The sequence below is a fragment of the Scyliorhinus torazame genome, chromosome 3 (assembly GCF_047496885.1).
Source record: "Scyliorhinus torazame isolate Kashiwa2021f chromosome 3, sScyTor2.1, whole genome shotgun sequence".
Classification (NCBI taxonomy): Eukaryota; Metazoa; Chordata; class Chondrichthyes; order Carcharhiniformes; family Scyliorhinidae; genus Scyliorhinus; species Scyliorhinus torazame.
The window spans coordinates 342,942,268-342,965,408 of record NC_092709.1 but is presented as its reverse complement, the minus strand read 5'-3'; the positions used below and the strand labels follow the sequence as shown (position 1 = coordinate 342,965,408).

General features: G+C 50.2%; 1 protein-coding gene across 4 annotated transcripts in view; it reads right to left on the bottom strand.

Annotated features, from left to right (window-relative positions):
* LOC140409641 (uncharacterized) overlaps positions 1-23,141 on the bottom strand; it is a 133,062-nt gene that overhangs the window by 67,939 nt on the left and 41,982 nt on the right. For all 4 annotated transcript variants that reach the window (XM_072497972.1, XM_072497975.1, XM_072497974.1 and 1 more), the window contains exon 6: positions 14,724-14,801. In XM_072497972.1, the coding sequence (XP_072354073.1) occupies positions 14,724-14,801 (78 nt within the window). The remainder of the gene's footprint in view (positions 1-14,723; positions 14,802-23,141) is intronic.

Genomic DNA, 23,141 nt, shown 5'->3' with positions numbered 1-23,141 from the left:
GTCAGGAGGGCTAGAAGGGGTCATGAAAAGTCATTGGCAAATAGGGTTAAGGAAAATCCCAAGGCTTTTTACACTTACATAAAAAGCAAGAGGGTAGCCAGGGAAAGGGTTGGCCCACTGAAGGATAGGCAAGGGAATCTATGTGTGGAGCCAGAGGAAATGGGCGAGGTACTAAATGAATACTTTGCATCAGTATTCACCAAAGAGAAGGAATTGGTAGATGTTGAGTCTGGAGAAGGGGGTGTAGATAGCCTGGGTCACATTGTGATCCAAAAAGATGAGGTGTTGGGTGTCTTAAAAAATATTAAGGTAGATAAGTCCCCAGGGCCGGATGGGATCTACCCCAGAATACTGAAGGAGGCTGGAGAGGAAATTGCTGAGGCCTTGACAGAAATCTTTGGATCTTCGCTGTCTTCAGGGGATGTCCCGGAGGACTGGAGAATAGTCAATGTTGTTCCTCTGTTTAAGAAGGGTGGCAGGGATAATCCCGGGAACTACAGGCCGGTGAGCATTACTTCAGTGGTAGGGAAATTACTGGAGAGAATTCTTCGAGACAGGATCTACTCCCATTTGGAAGCAAATGGACGTATTAGTGAGAGGCAGCACGGTTTTGTGAAGGGGAGGTCGTGTCTCACTAACTTGATAGAGTTTTTCGAGGAGGTCACTAAGATGATTGATGCAGGTAGGGCAGTAGATGTTGTCTATATGGACTTCAGTAAGGCCTTTGACAAGGTCCCTCATGGTAGACTAGTACAAAAGGTGAAGTCACACGGGATCAGGGGTGAACTGGCAAGGTGGACACAGAACTGGCTAGGCCATAGAAGGCAGAGGGTAGCAATGGAGGGATGCTTTTCTAATTGGAGGGCTGTGACCAGTGGTGTTCCACAGGGATCAGTGCTGGGACCTTTGCTCTTTGTAGTATATATAAATGATTTGGAGGAAAATGTAACTGGTCTGATTAGTAAGTTTGCAGACGACACAAAGGTTGGTGGAATTGCGGATAGCGATGAGGACTGTCTGAGGATACAGCAGGATTTAGATTGTCTGGAGACTTGGGCGGAGAGATGGCAGATGGAGTTTAACCTGGACAAATGTGAGGTAATGCATTTTGGAAGGGCTAATGCAGGTAGGGAATATACGGTGAATGGTAGAACCCTCAAGAGTATTGAAAGTCAAAGAGATCTAGGAGTACAGGTCCACAGATCACTGAAAGGGGCTGCACAGGTGGAGAAGGTAGTCAAGAAGGCATACGGCATGCTTGCCTTCATTGGCCGGGGCATTGAGTATAAGAATTGGCAAGTCATGTTGCAGCTGTATAGAACCTTAGTTAGGCCACACTTGGAGTATAGTGTTCAATTCTGGTCGCCACACTACCAGAAGGATGTGGAGGCTTTAGAGAGGGTGCAGAAGAGATTTACCAGAATGTTGCCTGGTATGGAGGGCATAAGCTATGAGGAGCGATTGAATAAACTCGGTTTGTTCTCACTGGAACGAAGGAGGTTGAGGGGCGACCTGATAGAGGTATACAAAATTATGAGGGGCATAGACAGAGTGGATAGTCAGAGGCTTTTCCCCAGGGTAGAGGGGTCAATTACTAGGGGGCATAGGTTTAAGGTGAGAGGGGCAAAGTTTAGAGTAGATGTACGAGGCAAGTTTTTTACGCAGAGGGTAGTGGGTGCCTGGAACTCACTACCGGAGGAGGTAGTGGAGGCAGGGACGATAGGGACATTTAAGGGGCATCTTGACAAATATATGAATAGGATGGGAATAGAAGGATACGGACCCAGGAAGTGTAGAAGATTGTAGTTTAGTCGGGCAGTATGGTCGGCGCGGGCTTGGAGGGCCGAAGGGCCTGTTCCTGTGCTGTACATTTCTTTGTTCTTTGTTTGTTTGTTTTACTGAAATCCATTTACACCCATCAACTGCTTTACCCTCGTCCGCCTGTTTGGTCACCTTCTCAAAGAACTCAATAAGGTTTGTGAGGCACGACCTACCCTTCACAAAACCGTGTTGACTATCCCTAATCAAATTATTCCTTTCTAGATGATTATAAATCCTATTTCTTATAATCCTTTCCAAGACTTTGCCCACAACAGAAGTAAGGCTCACTGGTCTATAGTTACCGGGGTTGTCTCTACTCTCCTTCTTGAACAAGGGGACAACATTTGCTATCCTCCAGTTTTCTGGCAGTATTCCTGTAGACAATGACGACATAAAGATCAAAGCCAAAGGCTCTGCAATCTCCTCCCTAGCTTCCCAGAGAATCCTAGGATAAATCCCATCCGGCCCAGGGAACTTATCTATTTTCACACTTTCCAGAATTGCTAACACCTCCTCCTTATGAACCTCAATCCCGTCTAGTCTAGTAGCCTGTATCTCAGTATTCTCTTTGACAACATTGTCTTTTTCCTGTGCTAATGCTGATGAAAAATATTCATTTAGCGCCTCTCCTATCTCCTTGGACTCCACGCACAACTTCCCACTACTGTCCTTGATTGGCCCTACTCTTACCCTAGGCAAGTTGTAGTTGTAGGGGATTCTATTATCAGGGGGATAGATAGTATCCTTTGTGAGCAGGATAAAGAGTCCCGCATGGTATGTTGCCTGCCCGGTGCTAGGGTGCGGGACATCTCTGACCGGCTTGAAAGGATACTGGAGAGGGAGGGGGAGGATCCAGTTGTTGTGGTCCATGTCGGTACCAACAACATAGGCAAGTCTAGGAAAGAGGACCTGTTTAGAGATTATAAAGAGCTAGGATTCAAATTAAAAAACAGGTCCTCAAGGGTCATAATCTCCGGATTACTGCCCGAGCCACGTGCAAATTGGCATACGGAGGCAAGAATAAGGGAAGTTACCACATGGCTGAAAGAGTGGTGTGGGAAAGAGGGGTTCCTTTTCATGGGACACTGGCAACAGTTTTGGGACAGGGGGGACCTATACCTTTGGGATGGTCTCCACCTGAACCGAGCTGGGACCAGTGTTCTGGCGAAAAGAGTAAATAGGGTGGTCAATAGGACTTTAAACTAGAGATTGGGGGGGAAGGGAAAGTCAGGGAACCAAGAGGTGAGGTAATCAGTGGGAAGCGTAGCTGCTTAGGAATACAAAAAAGCACGAAAAGACAGAACTCAGGAGAGGTTACGATAGTCCCCATCCCACAAAATATGACAGTGTATGGACAGGCTCAGTAAACCAAGGTCCACCACACTAAGAAAACAAAAAGGGACGGTCAATAGAGAATTAAAGGTGCTATATTTAAATGCGCGCAGTGTACGGAACAAGGTAGATGAGCTTGTGGCCCAGATTGTGACTGGCAGGTATGATGTGGTAGGCATCACAGAGACGTGGTTGCAGGGGGTTCAGGACTGGCATTTAAACATCCAGGGATTCACAACCTATCGAAAAGACAGAGAGGTGGGCAGAGGGGGCGGGGTTGCCTTAATTAGGAATGAAATTAAATCAATAGCACTAAACGACATAGGGTCAGATGATGTGGAGTCTGTGTGGGTAGAGTTGAGGAACCACAAAGGCAAAAAAAACATAATGGGGGTTATGTACAGGCCTCCTAACAGTGGTCAGGACCAGGGGCACAAAATGCACCATGAAATAGAAAGTGCATGTCAGAAAGGCAAGGTCACAGTGATCATGGGGGACTTAAATATGCAGGTGGACTGGGTAAATAATGTTGCCAGTGGACCCAAAGAAAGGGAATTCATTGAATATTTGCAGGAGGGCTTTTTGGAACAGCTTGTGATGGAGCCCACGAGGGAACAGGCCATTCTGGACTTAGTGTTATGTAATGAGCCAGACTTGATTAAAGATCTTAAAGTAAGGGAGCACTTAGGAGGCAGTGATCATAATATGGTCGAATTCAATCTCCAATTTGAAAGAAAGAAGGTAGAATCAGATGTAAAGGTGTTACAGTTAAATAAAGGTAACTACAGGGGCATGAGGGAGGAACTGACGAAAATCGACTGGGAGCAGAGCCTAGTGGGAAAGACAGTAGAACAGCAATGGCAGGAGTTTCTGGGAGTAATTGAGGACACAGTACAGAGGTTCATCCCAAAGAAAAGAAAGGTTATCAGAGGGGGGATTAGGCAGCCATGGCTGACAAAGGAAGTCAGGGAATGCATCAAAGCAAAAGAGAAAGCCTATAATGTGGCAAAGAGTAGTGGGAAGTCAGAAGATTGGGAAGGCTACAAAAACAAACAGAGGATAACAAAGAGAGAAATAAGGAAGGAGAGGATCAAATATGAAGGTAGGCTAGCCAGTAACATTAGGAATGATAGTAAAAGTTTCTTTAAATACATTAAAAACAAACGGGAGGCAAAAGTTGACATTGGGCCGCTCCAAAATGACTCTGGTAATCTAGTGATGGGAGACAAGGAAATAGCTGAGGAACTAAATAAGTACTTTGCGTCAGTCTTCACAGTAGAAGACATGAGTAATAGCCCAACAATTCAGGAGAGTCAGGGGGCAGAGTTGAATATGGTAGCCAGCACAAAGGAGAAAGTGCTAGAGAAACTAAGAGGTCTAAAAATTGATAACTCTCCAGGCCCAGATGGGCTACATCCTAGAGTTATAAAGGAGATAGCTGAAGAAATAGTGGAGGCGTTAGTTATGATCTTTCAAAAGTCACTGGAGTCAGGGAAAGTCCCAGAGGATTGGAAAATCGCTGTTGTAACCCCCCTGTTCAAGAAGGGAACAAGCAAAAAGATGGAAAATTATAGGCCAATTAGCCTAACCTCGGTTGTTGGCAAGATTCTAGAATCCATCGTTAAGGATGAGATTTCTAAATTCTTGGAAATGCAGGGTCGGATTAGGACAAGTCAGTATGGATTTAGTAAGGGGAGGTCGTGCCTGACAAACCTGTTAGAGTTCTTTGAAGAGATAACATATAGGTTAGACCAAGGAGAGCCAATGGATGTTATTTATCTTGACTTCCAAAAGGCCTTTGATAAGGTGCCTCACGGGAGACTGCTGAGTAAAATAAGGGCCCATGGTATTCGAGGCAAGGTACTAACATGGATTGATGATTGGCTGTCAGGCAGAAGGCAGAGAGTTGGGAGAAAAGGTTCTTTTTCGGAATGTAACCGGTGACAAGTGGTGACCGCAGGGTTCAGTGTTGGGGCCACAGCTGTTCTCTTTATAAATTAACTATCTAGATGACGGGACTGGGGGCATTCTGGCTAAGTTTGCCGATGATATAAAGATAGGTGGAGGGGCAGGTAGTATGGAGGAGGTGGGGAGGCTGCAGAAAGATTTAGACAGTTTAGGAGAGTGGTCCAAGAAATGGCTGATGAAATTCAAAGTGGGCAAGTGCGAGGTCTTGCACTTTGGAAAAAAGAATAGAGGCATGGACTATTTTCTAAACGGTGACAAAATTCATAATGCTGAAGTGCAAAGGGACTTGGGAGTCCTAGTCCAGGATTCTCTAAAGGTAAACTTGCAGGTTGAGTCCGTAATGAAGAAAGCAAATGCAATGTTGTCATTCATTTCAAGAGGCTTGGAATATAAAAGCAGGAATGTACTTCTGAAGCTTTATAAAGCATTAGTTAGGACCCATTTAGAATACTGTGAGCAATTTTGGGCCCCACACCTCAGGAAGGACATACTGGCACTGGAGCGGGTCCAGCGGAGATTCACACGGATGATCCCAGGAATGGTAGGCCGAACATACGATGAACGTCTGAGGATTCTGGGATTATATTCAATGGAGTTTAGGAGGTTGAGGGGAGATCTAATAGAAACTGATTGTGGTAGTATGTATTGGGGGTCATGTGGGACTGGAAGCCCTAATGTCATTGGCTGACAGATCCCGGGTCCTGGTTGGGCGTTGACCTCAAGCTCCGCCGTGAAGGCGGAGTATAAGAAGCCGGAGTCTTCCCCCGCAGGCCAGTTTACTATCGAGCTGCGGGGGAACAGACACGCTTAATAAAGCCTCATCGACTTCACTCTGTTCGTCTCATGGAGTCTTTGTGCGCCACAATTTATTAAGCGTGCCTAAAAAAAAAAGGACTATGGAGCTCAGGATCATTCCGGAATGCCTGAGGATCAGCCCCCACGCAGTGAACGCGGCAGCAGCCTTCAAGCACTGGCAGACTTGCTTCGAGGCCTACCTCAGAACGACCACCGGCCGAGTCTCAGAAGACCAAAAACTGCAGGTCCTGCACTCGAGGGTGAGCACGGAGATTTTCTCCCTCATCGAAGACTCGGACCATTTCCAGACGGCGTTCACAGCACTGAGAAGTCTCTACGTTCGCCCAGTTAACCAAATCTACGCTCGCTACCAGCTCGTGATGAGACGGCAGGCTCCCGGAGAATCGATGGACGAGTTCTACGCCGCGCTGCTGATTTTGGGACGAGCCTGCAGCTGCCCGTCGGTGAACGCAAACGAACACACGGACATGTTAATGCGCGATGCTTTTGTGGCAGGTATGCAATCCTCCCAAATTCGCCAAAGACTTCTAGAAAAAGAGTCGCTAGGACTCTCAGAGGCACGGGCCCTAGCAGCCTCCCTAGACGTGGCCGCGCGTAATACCCGTGCCTATGGCCCCGACCGCGCGGCAACCCATTGGGCCCCGTACGTACCCGTCGCGGCAAACCCCCCCACAGGCTTGCGCGGTCCAAACGCCGAGTCGCACCGGGGGCGCCCGCTGTCATTTCTGCGGCCAGGCGAAACACCCCCGGCAGCGCTGCCCGACCCGCGCAGCAATCTGCAAAAGCTGCGGGAAAAAGTGCCATTATGCGGTTGTGTGCCGGTCCCGCGAGGTCGCCGCCGTCCCGGGAGCACAGGGAGCCCTGCAAGCAGTTTACGCGCCCCAACCCCCCCAGCACGCCATGTGCGACCCGCAGGCGCAGCCGCTCTGGGTCCCGACCACCGCGGTCCCGGGAGAACTGGGAGCCCTGCACGCCGCCTACGCCCCCCAACCCCCCTCCCTGCAGCCCATGTATGACCCGCCGCCGGCGCTACCGCTTTGGGTCCCGGCCAACACTCTCCACAGAGAGGAGGGAGTTTTCCGCGTCACAAACGCCACCCTAACCCCCACCCCGCGCCCCACGCCTGACCCGCCGGCGCCACCTACTTGGGCCCCGACCACCGCTGTCCCTGGTGAGGGAGCTCCGCGCGGTCCTCGCGCTCGCAGCCCCACGCCTGACCCGCCGGCGCCGCCGACCTGGGCGCCGACCACCGCTGTCCCCGGTGAGGGAGCTCCGCACGGTCCTAGCGCTCGCGGCCCCACGCCTGACCCGCCGGCGCCGCCGACTTGGGCCCCGACCACCGCTGTCCCCGGTGAGGGAGCTCCGCGTCGTCCTAGCGCTCGCGGTGAGGGAGCTCCGCGCGGTCCTAGCGCTCGCGGTCCTAGCGCTCGCGGTCCTAGTGCTCCCAGCCCCCCCAGCACACCATGTGCGACCCGCAGACGTCGCCATTTTGGGTCCCGGCCACCACGAGGGGAGGAGGGGCACCGCCATCTTGGACCGCCCCAGACCTGTACGACGCGTGGGGGTGGCCATTTTGTCCACCCCCGCCGTCATCTTGTGACCCCCAGCCACGTGCGATGTATGGGGGCGGCCATTTTGTTCATCCCCGACTCCATCTTGGACGGCAACAAAGGACCCCACTCCACTACTACAACCACGGCCCGCTTCGATTACGCTCGATCAAGCTCGGCCCCGGACACTCCAGACGACGACGACAACGGTACTAATAAACGGCCACGAGACGCCATGCCTAGTCGACTCCGGGAGCACGGAAAGCTTTATACACCCCGACACGGTAAGACGCTGTTCCTTAACCACCTATCCCAGCGCACAAAAGATTTGCCTAGCTGCAGGATCCCACTCCGTACAGATCCAGGGATTCTGCATAGTTACCCTAACGGTGCAGGGGAGGGAGTTCAAAAACTACAAACTAAACGTCCTTCCCCAACTCTGTGCCCCCACCTTGCTGGGATTAGATTTCCAATGCAATCTACAGAGCCTTACGTTCAAATTCGGCGGCCCCATACCCCCACTCACTATCTGCGGCCTCGCTACCCTCAAGGTGCAACCCCCGTCCTTGTTTGCGAACCTCACCCCGGATTGCAAACCCGTCGCCACTAGGAGCAGACGGTACAGCGCCCAGGACCGGACCTTCATTCGGTCCGAAGTCCAGCGGCTACTAAAGGAGGGCATAATCCAGGCCAGCAATAGTCCCTGGAGAGCGCAGGTGGTAGTAGTGAAGACAAGGGAGAAACAAAGGATGGTCATTGACTATAGCCAGACCATCAACAGGTACACACAACTAGACGCGTACCCTCTCCCCCGCATATCCGACATGGTCAATCGGATTGCCCAGTATAAAGTCTTCTCCACCGTGGACCTCAAGTCCGACTACCATCAGCTCCCCATCCGCCCAAGTGACCGCAAGTACACAGCCTTCGAGGCAGACGGGCGATTATACCATTTCCTACGGGTCCCTTTTGGCGTCACAAACGGGGCCTCGGTCTTCCAACGGGAGATGGACCGAATGGTTGATCAACATGGGTTGCGTGCCACGTTCCCGTATCTCGACAATGTAACCATCTGCGGCCACGATCAGCAGGACCACGACGCCAACCTCCAAAAATTCCTCCAGACCGCCAAAGCCTTGAACCTCACGTACAACGAGGACAAGTGCGTTTTTAGCACCGACCGGCTAGCCATTCTGGGCTACGTAGTGCGCAATGGGATAATAGGCCCCGACCCCGAACGTATGCGCGCAGTCATGGAATTTCCCCTCCCGCACTGCCCAAAAGCCCTGAAACGCTGCTTGGGGTTCTTTTCGTACTACGCCCAGTGGGTCCCCCAGTACGCAGACAAGGCCCGCCCCCTAATGCAGACCACGACCTTCCCTCTGTCGACAGAGGCTTGCCAGGCCTTCAGCCGCATCAAAGTGGATATCGCAAAGGCCACGATGCGCGCCATCGACGAGTCCCTCCCCTTCCAGGTCGAGAGCGACGCCTCCGACGTAGCTCGAGCGGCCACCCTTAACCAAGCGGGCAGACCCGTGGCCTTTTTCTCCCGGACCCTCCACGCCTCTCTTCAGTAGAAAAGGAAGCCCAAGCCATAGTGGAAGCTGTGCGACATTGGAGGCATTACCTGGCCGGCAGGAGATTCACTCTCCTCACGGACCAACGGTCGGTAGCCTCCATGTTCGATAATGCACAGCGGGGCAAAATCAAAAACGACAAGATCTTAAGGTGGAGGATCGAGCTCTCCACCTTCAACTATGAGATTTTGTATCGTCCCGGAAAGCTGAACGAGCCGTCCGATGCCCTATCCCGCGGCACATGTGCCAACGCACAAATTAACCGCCTCCAAACCCTCCACGAGGACCTCTGCCACCCGGGGGTCACTCGGTTTTACCACTTCATCAAGTCCCGCAATCTCCCATACTCTTTAGAGGAGGTCCGTACAGTCACAAGGGACTGCCACATCTGCGCGGAATACAAGCCACATTTTTTCAGGCCAGATGGAGCGCACCTGATTAAGGTTTCCCGCCCCTTTGAACGCCTCAGTCTCGATTTAAAAGGGCCCCTCCCCTCCACCGACCGCAACGCATATTTTCTTAATGTAGTGGACGAATACTCCCGCTTCCCTTTTGCCATTCCATGTTCTGACATGACCGCGGCCACAGTCATTAGAGCCCTGAACAGCATCTTCACACTGTTCGGTTACCCCGCATACGTCCACAGCGACAGGGGGTCCTCTTTCATGAGTGACGAGCTGCGCCAGTTCCTGCTCAGCAAGGGCATAGCCTCAAGCAGGACGACCAGCTACAACCCCCGGGGGAACGGGCAAGTAGAAAGGGAGAACGGCACGGTCTGGAAGGTCGTCCTACTGGCCCTAGGGTCCAGGGACCTCCCAGTTTCACGGTGGCAGGAGGTCCTCCCGGACGCTCTCCATTCCATCCGGTCGTTATTATGTACGAGCACTAATCAAACGCCACATGAGCGTCTCCTTGTCTTCCCTAGGAGGTCCTTCTCTGGAACGTCGCTGCCGACCTGGCTGGCGGCCCCAGGACCCATCCTGCTCCGAAAGCACGTGCGGGCACATAAGGCGGACCCGTTGGTCGAAAGGGTTCACCTCCTCCACGCGAACCCCCAGTACGCCTACGTGGAGTACCCCGACGGCCGACAGGACACGGTCTCCCTGCGGGATCTGGCGCCCGCCGGCAACACGCACACCCCCTCGACACCATCAACCCAACCCCCCCCTTCCTGCCACCGCCGCACCCCGCGACCGCCCCCTTCCCAGGAGGATCGGTCCCCCTCCCCTCAGCTCCGACCAAGAATCAAGCCCAAGCTGAAACCGTACGGCTCCTGGAGGCGACAACACTGGTACAAGCACCACCACCACCGCCGGGGCCGAGGCGATCGACACGGACGACCAGACCGCCCGACCGTCTCGTGGCGTCAATGGAAAACAAATATGGGCTGTTCACAAGAACATTTTGCTTTTCTTCCTATACCCTCTGTAAATAGTTGCAACAGGACAAAATTGTCCAATACTGTATTGCCATGTGAATGTTTTGTCCTCCCAGGACCAGCCCTGTAAACCCTTACCACCATACGAAGCATCACCCCGCCGGGTTCATTTTTGACAAGGGGTGAATGTGGTAGTATGTATTGGGGGTCATGTGGGACTGGAAGCCCTAATGTCATTGGCTGACAGATCCCGGGTCCTGGTTGGCCGTTGACCTCAAGCTCCGCCCTGAAGGCGGAGTATAAGAAGCCGGAGTCTTCCCCCGCAGGCCAGTTTACTATTGAGCTGCGGGGGAACAGACACGCTTAATAAAGCCTCATCGACTTCACTCTATTCGTCTCATGGAGTCTTTGTGTGCTACACTGATAAGATAATGAATGGCTTAGATAGGGTGGACGTAGGGCAGTTGTTTCATTAGCAGGGGAGACTAGGACCCGGGGGCACAGCCTTAGAATAAAAGGGAGTCACTTTAGAACAGAGATGAGGAGAAATTTCTTCAGCCAGAGAGTGGTGGGTCTGTGGAATTCATTGCCACAGAGGGCGGTGGAGGCCGGGACGTTGAGTGTCTTTAAGACAGAAGTTGATAAATTCTTGATTTCTCGAGGAATTAAGGGCTATGGAGAGAGAGCGGGTAAATGGAGTTGAAATCAGCCATGATTGAATGGTGGAGTGGACTCGATGGGCTGAATGGCCTTACTTCCGCTCCTATGTCTTATGGTCTTATGGTCTAGTCATTCTTTTATTCCTGACATACCTACAGAAAGCTTTAGGGTTTTCCTGGCTCCAAGGACTTCTCATGTCCCTTCCTGGCTCTTCTTAGCTCTCTCTTTAGGTCCTTCCTGGCTAACTTGTAACTCTCAAGCGCCCTAACTGAACCTTCAAGTCTCATCTTTACATAAGTCTCCTTCTTCCTCTTGACAAGTGATTCAGCTACTTTAGTAAACCACGGTTCCCTCGCTCGACCATTTCCTCCCTGCCTGACAGGTACATACTTATCAAGGACACGCAGTAGCTGTTCCTTGAAGAAGCTCCACATTTCAATTGTGCCCATCCCCTGCAGTTTCCTTCCCCATCCTATGCATCCTAAGTCTTGCCTAATCGCATCATAATTGCCTTTCCCCCAGCAAGAACTCTTGCCCTGCGGTATATACCTATCCCTTTCAATCGCTAAAGTAAACGTAACCGAATTGTGGTCACTATCACCAAAGTGCTCACCTACCTCCAAATCTAACACCTAGCCTGGTTCATTACCCACTACCAAATCCAATGTGGCCTCACCTCTTGTTGGCCGATCTACATACTGTGTTCGGAAACCCTCCTGCACACATTGGACAAAAACTGACCCATCTAAAGTACTCAAACTATATCGTTTCCAGTCAATATTTGGAAAGTTAAAGTCCCCCATAACAACTACCCTGTTACTTTCGCTCCTATCCAGAATCATCTTTGCAATCCTTTTCGCTACATCTCTGGAACTTTTCGGAGGCCGATAGAAAACTCCCAACAGGGTGACCTCTCCTTTCCTGTTTCTAACCTCAGCCCATACTACCTCAGTAGACGAGTCCTCATCAAACGTCCTTTCTGCCACCATAATACTGTCCTTGACTAACAATGCCACACCTCCTGCTCATTCCTGTCCCTGCTCTATCCATGTCTCCGAAATGGCCACAACATCAAAGTCCCAGTTACCAACCCATGCTGCAAGTTCACCCACCTTATTCCGATGCTCCTGGCGTTGAAGTAGACACACTTCAAACCATCTTCCTGCCTGCCGGTATACTCCTACGACCTTGAAACCTTACTCATGACCTCACTACTCTCACCTCCTGTACACTGGAGCTACAATTCAGGTTCCCAACCCCCTCCTGAATTAGTTTAAACCCTCCCGAAGAGCATTAGCAAATTTCCCCCCCAGGATATTGGTACCCCTCTGGTTCAGGTGTAGACCATCCCGTTTGTAGAGGTCCCACCTACCCCAGAATGAGCCCCAATTATCCAGATATCTGAATCCCTCCCTCCTGCACCATCCCTGTAGCCACGTGTTCAACTGCTCTCTCTCACTATTCCTCGTCTCGCTAGCACGTGGCACGGGTAACAACCCAAAGATAATAACTCTGTTTGTTCTAGCTCTAAGATTCCACCCTAGCTCCCTGAATATCTACCTTACATCCCCATCCCTTTTCCTACCTGTTGTTGGTGCCTATGTGGACCACGACTTGGAGCTGCTCCCCCTCCCCCTTAAGGGTCCCGAAAACACGATCCAAGACATTCGGGACCCCTTTTAACCTTCCTGACTCCTTGCTTAAGTTCCGTCATACTTTCCTTATATTCCACACAGGCTTCGTCTGTTCCCAGCCTTCTAGCCCTGACAAATGCCTCCTTTTGCTTTTTGACGAGGCCTCCAATAATATCTCTCGTTATCCAAGGTTCCCGAAATTTGCCGTATTTATCCTTCTTCCGTATAGGAACATGCCGGTCCTGAATTCCTTTCAACTGACACTTGTCAGATGTTGATTTACCCTCAAACATCCGCCCCCAATCTAGGTTCTTCAGTTCCTGCCTAATATTGTTATAATTAGCCTTCCCTCAATTTAGCACATTCACCCTAGGACCACTCTTATCCTTGTCCACCAGCACTTTAAAACTTACTGAATTGAAATGAAATGAAAATGAAATGAAAATCGCTTATTGTCACAAGTATGCTTCAAATGAAGTTACTGTGAAAAGCCCCTAGTCGCCACATTCCGCCGCCTGTTCGGGGAGAATGGTACGGGAAGGTTGGTACGGGAATTGAACCGTGCTGGCCTGCCTTGGTTGCTTTGAAAGCCAGTGATTTAGCCCTGTGCTAAACAGCTATTATGGTCACTGTTCCCGAAATGCTCCCCTACTGAAACGTCTACCACCTGGCCAGGCTCATTTCCCAATACATTATAGCCCCTTCCCTAGTTGGACTATCTGCATATTGTTTTAAGAAGCCCTCCTGGATGCTCCTTACAAACTCTGCCCCGTCCCAGCTCCTAGCATTAAGTGAGTCCCAGTCAATATTGGGGAAGTTCACGTCTCCCATCACAACAACCCTGTTGCTTTTACTCCTTTCCAAAATCTGTCTACCTATCTGCTCCTCTATCTCCCGCTGGCTGTTGGGAGGCCTGTAGTAAACCCCCAACATTGTGGCTGCACCCTTCTTATTCCTGATCTTTACCCATATAACCTCACTGCCCTCTGAGGTGTCCTCCCGCAGTACAGCTGTGATATTCTCCCTAACCAGTAGCACAACTCCTCCACCCCTTTTACATCCCCCTCTATCCCGCCTGAAACATCTAAATCCGGGAACGTTTAGCTGCCAATCCTGTCCTTACCTCATCCAGGTCTCTGTAATGGTACTAATCCAAGCTCTAAGTTCATCTGCCTTACCTGTTATACTTCTTGCATTAAAACATATGCACATCAGGCCACCAGTCCCGCTGTTTTCAGCAACATCTCCCTGTCTACTCTTCCTCAGAGCCATACTGGCCCTATTCCCTAGTTCTCCCTCAATTTTTTCACCTTCTGACCAATTGCTCCGGTACCCACCCCCCTGCCATACTAGTTTAAACCCTCGCGTGTGACACTAGTAAACCTTGCGGCCAGTATATTTATGCCTCTCCAGTTTAGATGCAACCCGTTCTTCTTATACAGGTCACACCTGCCCCGGAAGAGCTCCCAGTGGTCCAGATAACAGAAACCCTCCCTCCTACACCAGCTGTTTAGCCACGTGTTTAGCTGCTCTATTTTCCTATTTCTAGCCTCACTGGCACGTGGCACACAGTCCAAAGATGTAGGTGGATTGGCCATGCTAAATTGTCCTTGGTGTCCAGAAAATGTTAAGTAGGGGTTACTGGGTTACGGGGATGGGGTAGATACGCCGGCTTCAGTAGGGTGCTCTTTGTAAGGGCCGGTGCAGACTCGATGGGCCGAATGGCCTCCTTCTGCACTGTAAATTCTATGATTCTATGACAACAAGGGTCCAAGAAAGCAGCTCCCCACCACCTTCTCAAGGACAATTAGGGATGGAGAATAAATGGAGTGACTGTTTAAATGGAATAACTATTTAAATGGAGTGACTATTGAGCCCACAACCTTCTGACTCTGAGATGCGAGTGTTACCCACTGAGACATGGCTGACTCCAGGTCCCACTGTCCACACCAAAATAACTCCTCACCTTCCTCCCCTGCTGGCTTACCTGTGCTACAGCCGACGGTCCGTAGAAGCTGTCTAAGCACTTCTTGTACCTGTAACATGCAAGAGCGTCCTCTGCTGCCTGGAAGATAAAACATACATTTCTCCGTAATAAAGACAAAATATTGTGGATTCTGGAGATCTGGTAGCATCTGTGCAGAGAGAAGCAGAGCCACCTGACTGTCCTTCGCAACAGTTCTGAAGAAGATTATTGGATCGGAAAGTTAACTCTGTTTTTCTCTGCACAGGTACTGCCAGACCTGCTGAGTTTATCCAGGATTTTGTTTTTAATCATACATTTCGACATTCTCTGGAAACTATAGCATACCTAACTTACATACATATATATAAAAAAATTATCCTCCAGCCTAGAAATGTAATGGTGCTGCTCCTATTTTCAGCTGCTAAATGTACACCTAAGCCTCGAATGTCAAGCAGGAAGCCGTCTTCAGTTTGGAGGGGGTGTAGGTAATGACAATGGTGGTAAACACCGCCTGGAGCATGCCGGTAAATTCCTGTTTCTGCAATCAGTTTAAGTATTACATAGAATTTACAACACATGGCAGTTAAGTGTCAGTCACTTAAATCTACTTTGATCTAAAAGCAGGTGGGGGAGGGGAGTCAATTCAGGACAGTTTAAAAAGAGCCACTTGTAAACTCACTCCCAGTGAGTTCTCCCAGTGAGCCAGAGAGAAGACAGAGCCAGGAGTGAGACACAGCTAAGAGTGAGTTTGGGAATTTGAATCGAGGTGGGAATTCAAAGCTGGGTGGGGAGGAAGTGCTTTTTGTGACTGGTAAGTAGTGTTTCTGTTTTTCTGTTTCTTTTCATTGGTATATTTATTTACTTTTTTCTTCATTGTTTATTTGTTTATTTAAATTTTTGGGGGGGGAAATTGAAATTGTTGAAGTTAACCGAAGGTTTAAGACATGGCAGGAGATCTCAGACCCGTGTCATGCTCCTCGTGTGCGATGTGGGAGCTCAGGGACACGTCCACTGTCCCTGGCTCCTTCACGTGCAAGAAGTGTGTCCAGTTGCAGCTCCTGTTAGACCGCTTGACGGCTCTGGAGCTGCGGATGGACACACTTTGGAGCGTCCGCGATGCTGAGGACGTCGTGGATAGCACGTTTAGCGAGTTGGTCACACCGCAGGTGAAAGGTACTGAGGGAGATAGTAAATGGGTGACCAAAAGACAGAGCAAGAGTAGGAAGGCAGTGCAGGTGTCCCCTGCGGTCATCTCCCTGCAAAACAGATATACCGCTTTGGATACTGTTGAGGGAGATGGCTCACCAGGGGAAGGCGGCAGCAGCCAGGTACATGGCACCGTGGCTGGCTCTGCTGCGCAGCTGGGCAGGAAGAAGAATGGCAGGGCTATAGTGATAGGGGACTCAATTGTAAGGGGAATAGACAGGCGGTTCTGCGGACGAAATCGAGACTCCAGGATGGTATGTTGCCTCCCTGGTGCAAGGGTCAAGGATGTCTCGGAGCGGCTGCAGGACATTCTGGGGGGGGGGGGGGGGGGGGGGGGGGGGGGGGGAGGGTGAACAGCCAGCTGTCGTGGTGCACATAGGCACCAACGATATAGGTAAAAAATGGGACGAGGTCCTACAAGCTGAATTTAGGGAGCTAGGAGTTAAACTAAAAAGTAGGACCTCAAAGGTAGTAATCTCAGAATTGCTACCAGTGCCACGAGCTAGTCAGAGTAGGAATGTCAGGATAGAGAGGATGAATACGTGGCTCGAGAGATGGTGCAAGAGGGAGGGATTCAAATTCCTGGGACATTGGAACCGATTCTGGGGGAGGTGGGACCAGTACAAACCGGACGGTCTGCACCTGGGCAGGACTGGAACCGATGTCCTGGGGGGGTGTTTGCTAGAGCTGCTGGGGAGAGTTTAAACTAATGTGGCAGGGGGATGGGAACCGATGCAGGAAGTTGGAAGGTAGTAAAACAGGGACAGAAATAAAAGGCAGTAAGGGGGAAAGTGTAAGGCAGAGAAGCCATAGTCAAAAATCAAAAAGGGCGACAGTACAAGGTACAGTGACTGAGGGGAGCTCAGTGAATAGGACCAGGAATACTAAAAGAAATAAAACGGGAAGTGAAAACATTAATGGTAAGCGACGCGACAGGTTGTTACAGGAAGATATGGGTTCGACGACAAGGAAAATTAGGAGAAAGGTTAAGAGGAAATATAACTTAGGAGAGGTTACTGATCGAGGTGTTAAGATTCAGAACAGAGGTACAAAAGCCAACATAAGTGTACTTTACCTGAATGCTCGTAGTATTCGGAATAAGGTAAATGAGTTGATGGCGCAAATCATCGTGAATGACTATGATTTAGTGGCCATTACTGAAACATGGTTAAAGGATGGTCACGACTGGGAGTTAAATATCCGAGGGTATCAAACTTTTCGGAAGGACAGAGTGGATGGTAAGGGAGGTGGTGTAGCTCTGTTATTTAAGGATGACATCCGGGCAACAGTAAGGGATGACATCGGTGCTATGGAGGATAAGGTTGAATCCATTTGGGTGGAAATCAGGAATAGTAAGGCGAAAAAGTCACTGATAGGAGTAATCTATAGGCCACCAAATAGTAACATTATGGTGGGGCAGGCAATAAACAAAGAAATAACAGATGCATGTAGAAATGGTACAGCAGTTATCATGGGGGATTTTAATCTACATGTTGATTGGTTTAACCAGGTCGGTCAAGGCAGCCTTGAGGAGGAGTTTATAGAATGTATCCGCGATAGTTTCCTCGAACAGTATGTAATGGAACCTACGAGGGAACAAGCGGTCCTAGATCTGGTCCTGTGTAATGAGACAGGATTGATTCAGGATCTCATAGTTAGGGATCCTCTCGGAAGGAGCGATCACAATATGGTGGAATTTAAAATACAGATGGAGGGTGAGAAGGTAAAATCAAGCACTAGTGTTTTGTGCTTAAACAAAGGAGATTACAATGGGATGAGAGAAGAACTAGCTAAGATAGACTGGGAGCAAAAACTTTATGGTGAAACAGTTGAGGAACAGTGGAGAACCTTCCAAGTGATTTTTCACAGTGCCCAGCAAAGGTTTATACCAACAAAAAGGAGGGACGGTAAAAAGAGGGAAAATCGACCGTGGATATCTAAGGAAATAAGGGAGAGTATCAAATTGAAGGAAAAAACATACAAAGTAGCAAAGATCAGTGGGAGACTAGAGGACTGGGAAATATTTAGGGGGCAACAGAAAGCTACTAAAAAAGCTATAAAGAAGAGTAAGAAAGATTATGAGAGTAAACTTGCTCAGAATATAAAAACAGATAGTAAAAGTTTCTACAAATACATAAAACAAAAAAGAGTGGCTAAGGTAAATATTGGTCCGTTAGAGGATGAGAAGGGAGATTTAATAATGGGAGATGAGGAAATGGCTGAGGAACTGAACAGGTTTTTTGGGTCGGTCTTCACAGTGGAAGACACAAATAACATGCCAGTGACTGATGGAAATGAGGCTATGACAGGTGAGGACCTTGAGAGGATTGATATCACCAAGGAGGTAGTGATGGGCAAGTTAATGGGGCTAAAGGTAGACAAGTCTCCTGGCCCAGAGTGCTAAAAGAGATGGCTAGGGAAATTGCAAATGCACTAGTGATAATTTACCAAAATTCACTAGACTCTGGGGTGGTCCCAGCGGATTGGAAATTAGCAAACGTGACACCACTGTTTAAAAAAGGAGGTAGGCAGAAAGTGGGTAATTATAGGCCAGTGAGCTTAACTTCGGTAGTAGGGAAGATGCTGGAATCTATCATCAAGGAAGAAATAGCGAGGCATCTGGATGGAAATTGTCCCATTGGACAGACGCAGCATGGGTTCATAAAGGGCAGGTCGTGCCTAACTAATTTAGTGGAATTTTTTGAGGACATTAACAGTGCGGTAGATAACGGGGAGCCAATGGATGTGGTATATCTGGATTTCCAGAAAGCCTTTGACAAGGTGCCACACAAAAGGTTGTTGCATAAGATAAAGATGCATGGCATTAAGGGGAAAGTAGGAGCATGGATAGAGGATTGGTTAATTAATAGAAAGCAAAGAGTGGGGATTAATGGGTGTTTCTCTGGTTGGCAATCAGTAGCTAGTGGTGTCCCTCAGGGATCAGTGTTGGGCCCACAACTGTTCACAATTTACATAGATGATTTGGAGTTGGGGACCAAGGGCAATGTGTCCAAGTTTGCAGACGACACTAAGATAAGTGGTAAAGCAAAAAGTGCAGAGGATACTGGAAGTCTGCAGAGGGATTTGGACAGGCTAAGTGAATGGGCTAGGGTCTGGCAGATGGAATACAATGTTGACAAATGTGAGGTTATTCATTTTGGTAAGAATAACGGCAAAAGGGATTATTATTTAAATGATAAAAAATTAAAACATGCTGCTGTGCAGAGAGATCTGGGTGTGCTAGTGCATGAGTCGCAGAAAGTTGGTTTTCAGGTGCAACAGGTGATTAAGAAGGCAAATGGAATTTTGTCCTTCATTGCTAGAGGGATGGAGTTTAAGACTAGGGAGGTTATGCTGCAATTGTATAAGGTGTTAGTGAGGCCACATCTGGAGTATTGTGTTCAGTTTTGGTCTCCTTACTTGAGAAAGGACGTACTGGCACTGGAGGGTGTGCAGAGGAGATTCACTAGGTTAATCCCAGAGCTGAAGGGGTTGGATTACGAGGAGAGGTTGAGTAGACTGGGACTGTACTCGTTGGAATTTAGAAGGATGAGGGGGAATCTTATAGAAACATATCAGATTATGAAGGGAATAGATAGGATAGATGCGGGCAGGTTGTTTCCACTGGCGGGTGAAAGCAGAACTAGGGGGCATAGCCTCAAAATAAGGGCTGAGTTTAGGAGGAACTTCTTCACCCAAAGGGTTGTGAATCTATGGAATTCCTTGCCCAGTGAAGCAGTAGAGGCTCCTTCATTAAATGTTTTTAAGATAAAGATAGATAGTTTTTTGAAGAATAAAGGGATTAAGGGTTATGGTGTTCGGGCCGGAAAGTGGAGCTGAGTCCACAAAAGATCAGCCATGATCTCATTAAATGGCGGAGCAGGCTCGAGGGGCCAGATGGCCTACTCCTGCTCCTAGTTCTTATGTTCTTATGTTCTTATGAACCAGCCATTTGGCCCAAAAGCCAGATTTTACTCTTCTCATTAATTTCCTCCCACCTGGGGGAGCAGGGAGGTGAGCGGGTGGTGACGATCAAGGAGAAATGGGAAGCAAAGTTGGGAGGGGAGATCAATCGGGGAGTATGGAGTGAGGCACTGCATAGGGTAAACGGGACTTCCTCATGTGCAAGGATGAGCCTGATACAGTTTAAGGTGGTGCACAGGGTGCATATGACTCGGGCGAGAATGAGTGGGTTCTTTCAGGGGGTAGCAGATGAGTGTGAGAGGTGTGGGCGGGGGCCAGCGAATCACGCGCACATGTTTTGGGGTAACGAAAAATTGGGAAGATTTTGGTGTGGACAGTGGGACCTGGAGTCAGCCATGTCTCAGTGGGTGAAGCAACAGGGAATCCCCCCCAGTGTGAAAGAAAAAGATCGGCGGCTGAGGCCAGATCACGGAGGATCCTCGAGGGCAGCGGCAGAGGAAAGAAAAAAACAAAATGGCGTCGGAAGGAGCCCAGGCGACATGGGGACCGGACCAGGATGAATTTCTAAGACGGTGTGTGGAGGTGTTAAAAAAGGAGGTGCTGGCCCCGATGTTACAGGCAATCGAGGGGCTTAAAGAGACACAAAAGGCCCAGGAGATAGAGCTCCGTGTGGTGGAGCAGAAGGTAACGGACAACGAGGACGAGATCCTGGGCCTAGCGGTCAAAATGCAGACGCACGAGGCGCTTCATAAGAAGTGCATCGAAAGAATTGAAATCCTGCAAAATAGATCAAGGAGAAAGAACCTCCGGATCCTGGGTCTCCCCGAGGGAGTGGAAGGAGCTGATAGCGGGGCTTATGTGAGCACGGTGCTACGTTTGCGAATGGGAGCTGAGGCCCCCTCGGGCCCCCTGGAAGTGGAAGGGGCCCACTGGGTACCCTGCGAGGAGACCAAAGGCTGGAGAACCACCTAGGGCGATGGTCGTGCGATTCCACCGCTTCAACGACAGAGAGGTTGTTTTGAGCTGGGCCAAGAAGGTACAAAGTAGCAGATGGGAGAATGCGGTGATACGAGTGTATCAGGACTGGAGTGCAGAGGTGGCGAGAAGGAGGGCGAGTTTCAATCGAGCCAAGGAGGTGCTGCATAAGAAGAAAGTAAAGTTCGGGATGTTGCAGCCGGCGCGATTATGGGTCACGTACCAGGATAGACATTACTATTTTGAAACGTCGGAAGAAGCATGGACCTTCATTCAAAAAGAGAAGCTGGGCCAGAACTGAGGGACTGATGTTGGAGGGGAAACGACAATGTTTATGTATAGAGGTGTAAATTGGGGAGGGGAGGGGACACTGAGAAACGTGGACGCCGGCGGGGGGGAAAAAGAGACACAGGCGGGGGATGGGGAATGGGAACGGGGCTGTAGGGGGAGCTGCGCCATAGGGGGCGGGATGGTTCTATTTCCCCGCGCCAGAGAGATGATGGCGGGAAGATAGGCGCAAGGAGGATGAGAGTTCCACATTCGGGGGGGGTCAAGGAGAGAGCGGGAGAAGCCGGGGTCAGTTGAAGTCAGCTGACTTTCGGAAGCAATATGGGGGGAGTAACCATGCTAGATGGTGATCTAGCGGGGGGGGTGGGGACACAACTGGGTTGCTGCTGCTGAGATCGAAAGGGAGCTGGTAAGAGAAAAGGTGGTCGAGGCGGGAATGCGCCGCCTGGGGGACGGGTGGGTGCGCAGTACTGGGACGTGGGACTGGCCCAGAGAGGGTGATGGCTAGTCGACAGGGGAGGGGGGCGGGCAGCCCCCCAGTCCGGCTGATCACGTGGAACGTGAGAGGCCTAAATGGGCCGATTAAGAGGGCCCGAGTGTTCGCGCGCTTAAAAGGACTGAAGGCAGACGTGGCCATGCTTCAAGAGTCGCATCTGAAGGTGGCGGCCTGCTGACCACAGGGAAAGCAGAGGCACAGTGGAGGAAGGCACAGGGGATGAGATATGAATATGGGGAAAAGGCGAGTCGCCTGTTGGCCCACCAGCTTCGTAAGAGGACAGCAGCAAGGGAAATAGGGGGAGTTAGGGATGAAACGGGAACTCCGGTGCGGAGAGCAGGGAAGGTAAATGAGGTGTTTAAGACCTTATAGAGGTTATATAGGTCCCAACCCCCAGAGGGAAAAGAGGGGATGCAGCAGTTTCTGGACCAACAAATGTTCCCGAGGGTGGAGGAGCAGGAGGTGGCAGGTCTGGGGGCGCCAATTGGGGTGGACGAGGTGACCAAAGGGCTGGGGAATATGCAGGCAGGGAAGGCCCCGGGACCTGACGGGTTCCCGGTGGAATTTTACAGGAAATAGGTGGACTTGTTGGCCCCGCTGCCGGTAAGAACCTTTAACGAGGCCAGAGAAGGGGGGACTCTACCCCCGACAATGTCGGAGGCGACGATATCACTAATCCTGAAGCGAGATAAAGACCCGCTGCAATGCGGGTCTTATAGGCCTATCTCGCTCCTGAATGTGGACACCAAGTTGTTGGCAAAAGTGCTGACAATGAGGATAGAGGATTGTGTCCCGGGGGTGGTGCACGAAGATCAGACAGGGTTCGTAAAGGGGAGACAATTGAATGTCAACGTGCAACGGCTATTGGGGGTGATAATGATGCCCCCAGCAGAGGGGGAGGCAGAGATAGTTTCCTCCCACAGTCCAAAGATGTGCAGGTTAGGTGGATTGGCCATGATAAATTGCCCTTAGTGTCCAAAATTGCCCTTAGTGTTGGGTGGGGTTACTGGGTTATGGGGATAGGGTGGCGGTGTTGACCTTGGGTAGGGTGCTCTTTCCAAGAGCCGGTGCAGACTCGATGGGCCGAATGGCCTCCTTCTGCATTGTAAATTCTATGAAACATAGTGGCGGCAATGGGTGCAGAGAAGGCATTTGATAGGGTAGAGTGGGAGTATTTATGGGAGGTGCTGAGGAGGTTTGGGTTCGGGGAGGGGTTTGTCAGCTGGGTTAAACTCCTCTATGGGACCCCAGTGGCAAGTGTAGTCACAAATCGGCAAAGATCGGAGTATTTTTGACTACATAGGGGAACAAGACAGGGGTGCCCTCTGTCCCCATTACTGTTCGCGCTGGCAATTGAACCACTGGCCATAGCGCTGAGAGACTCTAGGAAATGGAGAGGGGTGGTTAGAGGGGGAGAGGAACACCGAGTGTCACTCTACGCAGATGACCTACTGCTGTATGTGGCGGATCCAGTGGGGGGGATGACAGAGGTTATGCAGATATTGAGGGAGTTTGGAGATTTCTCGGGATATAGGCTTAACATGGGAGTG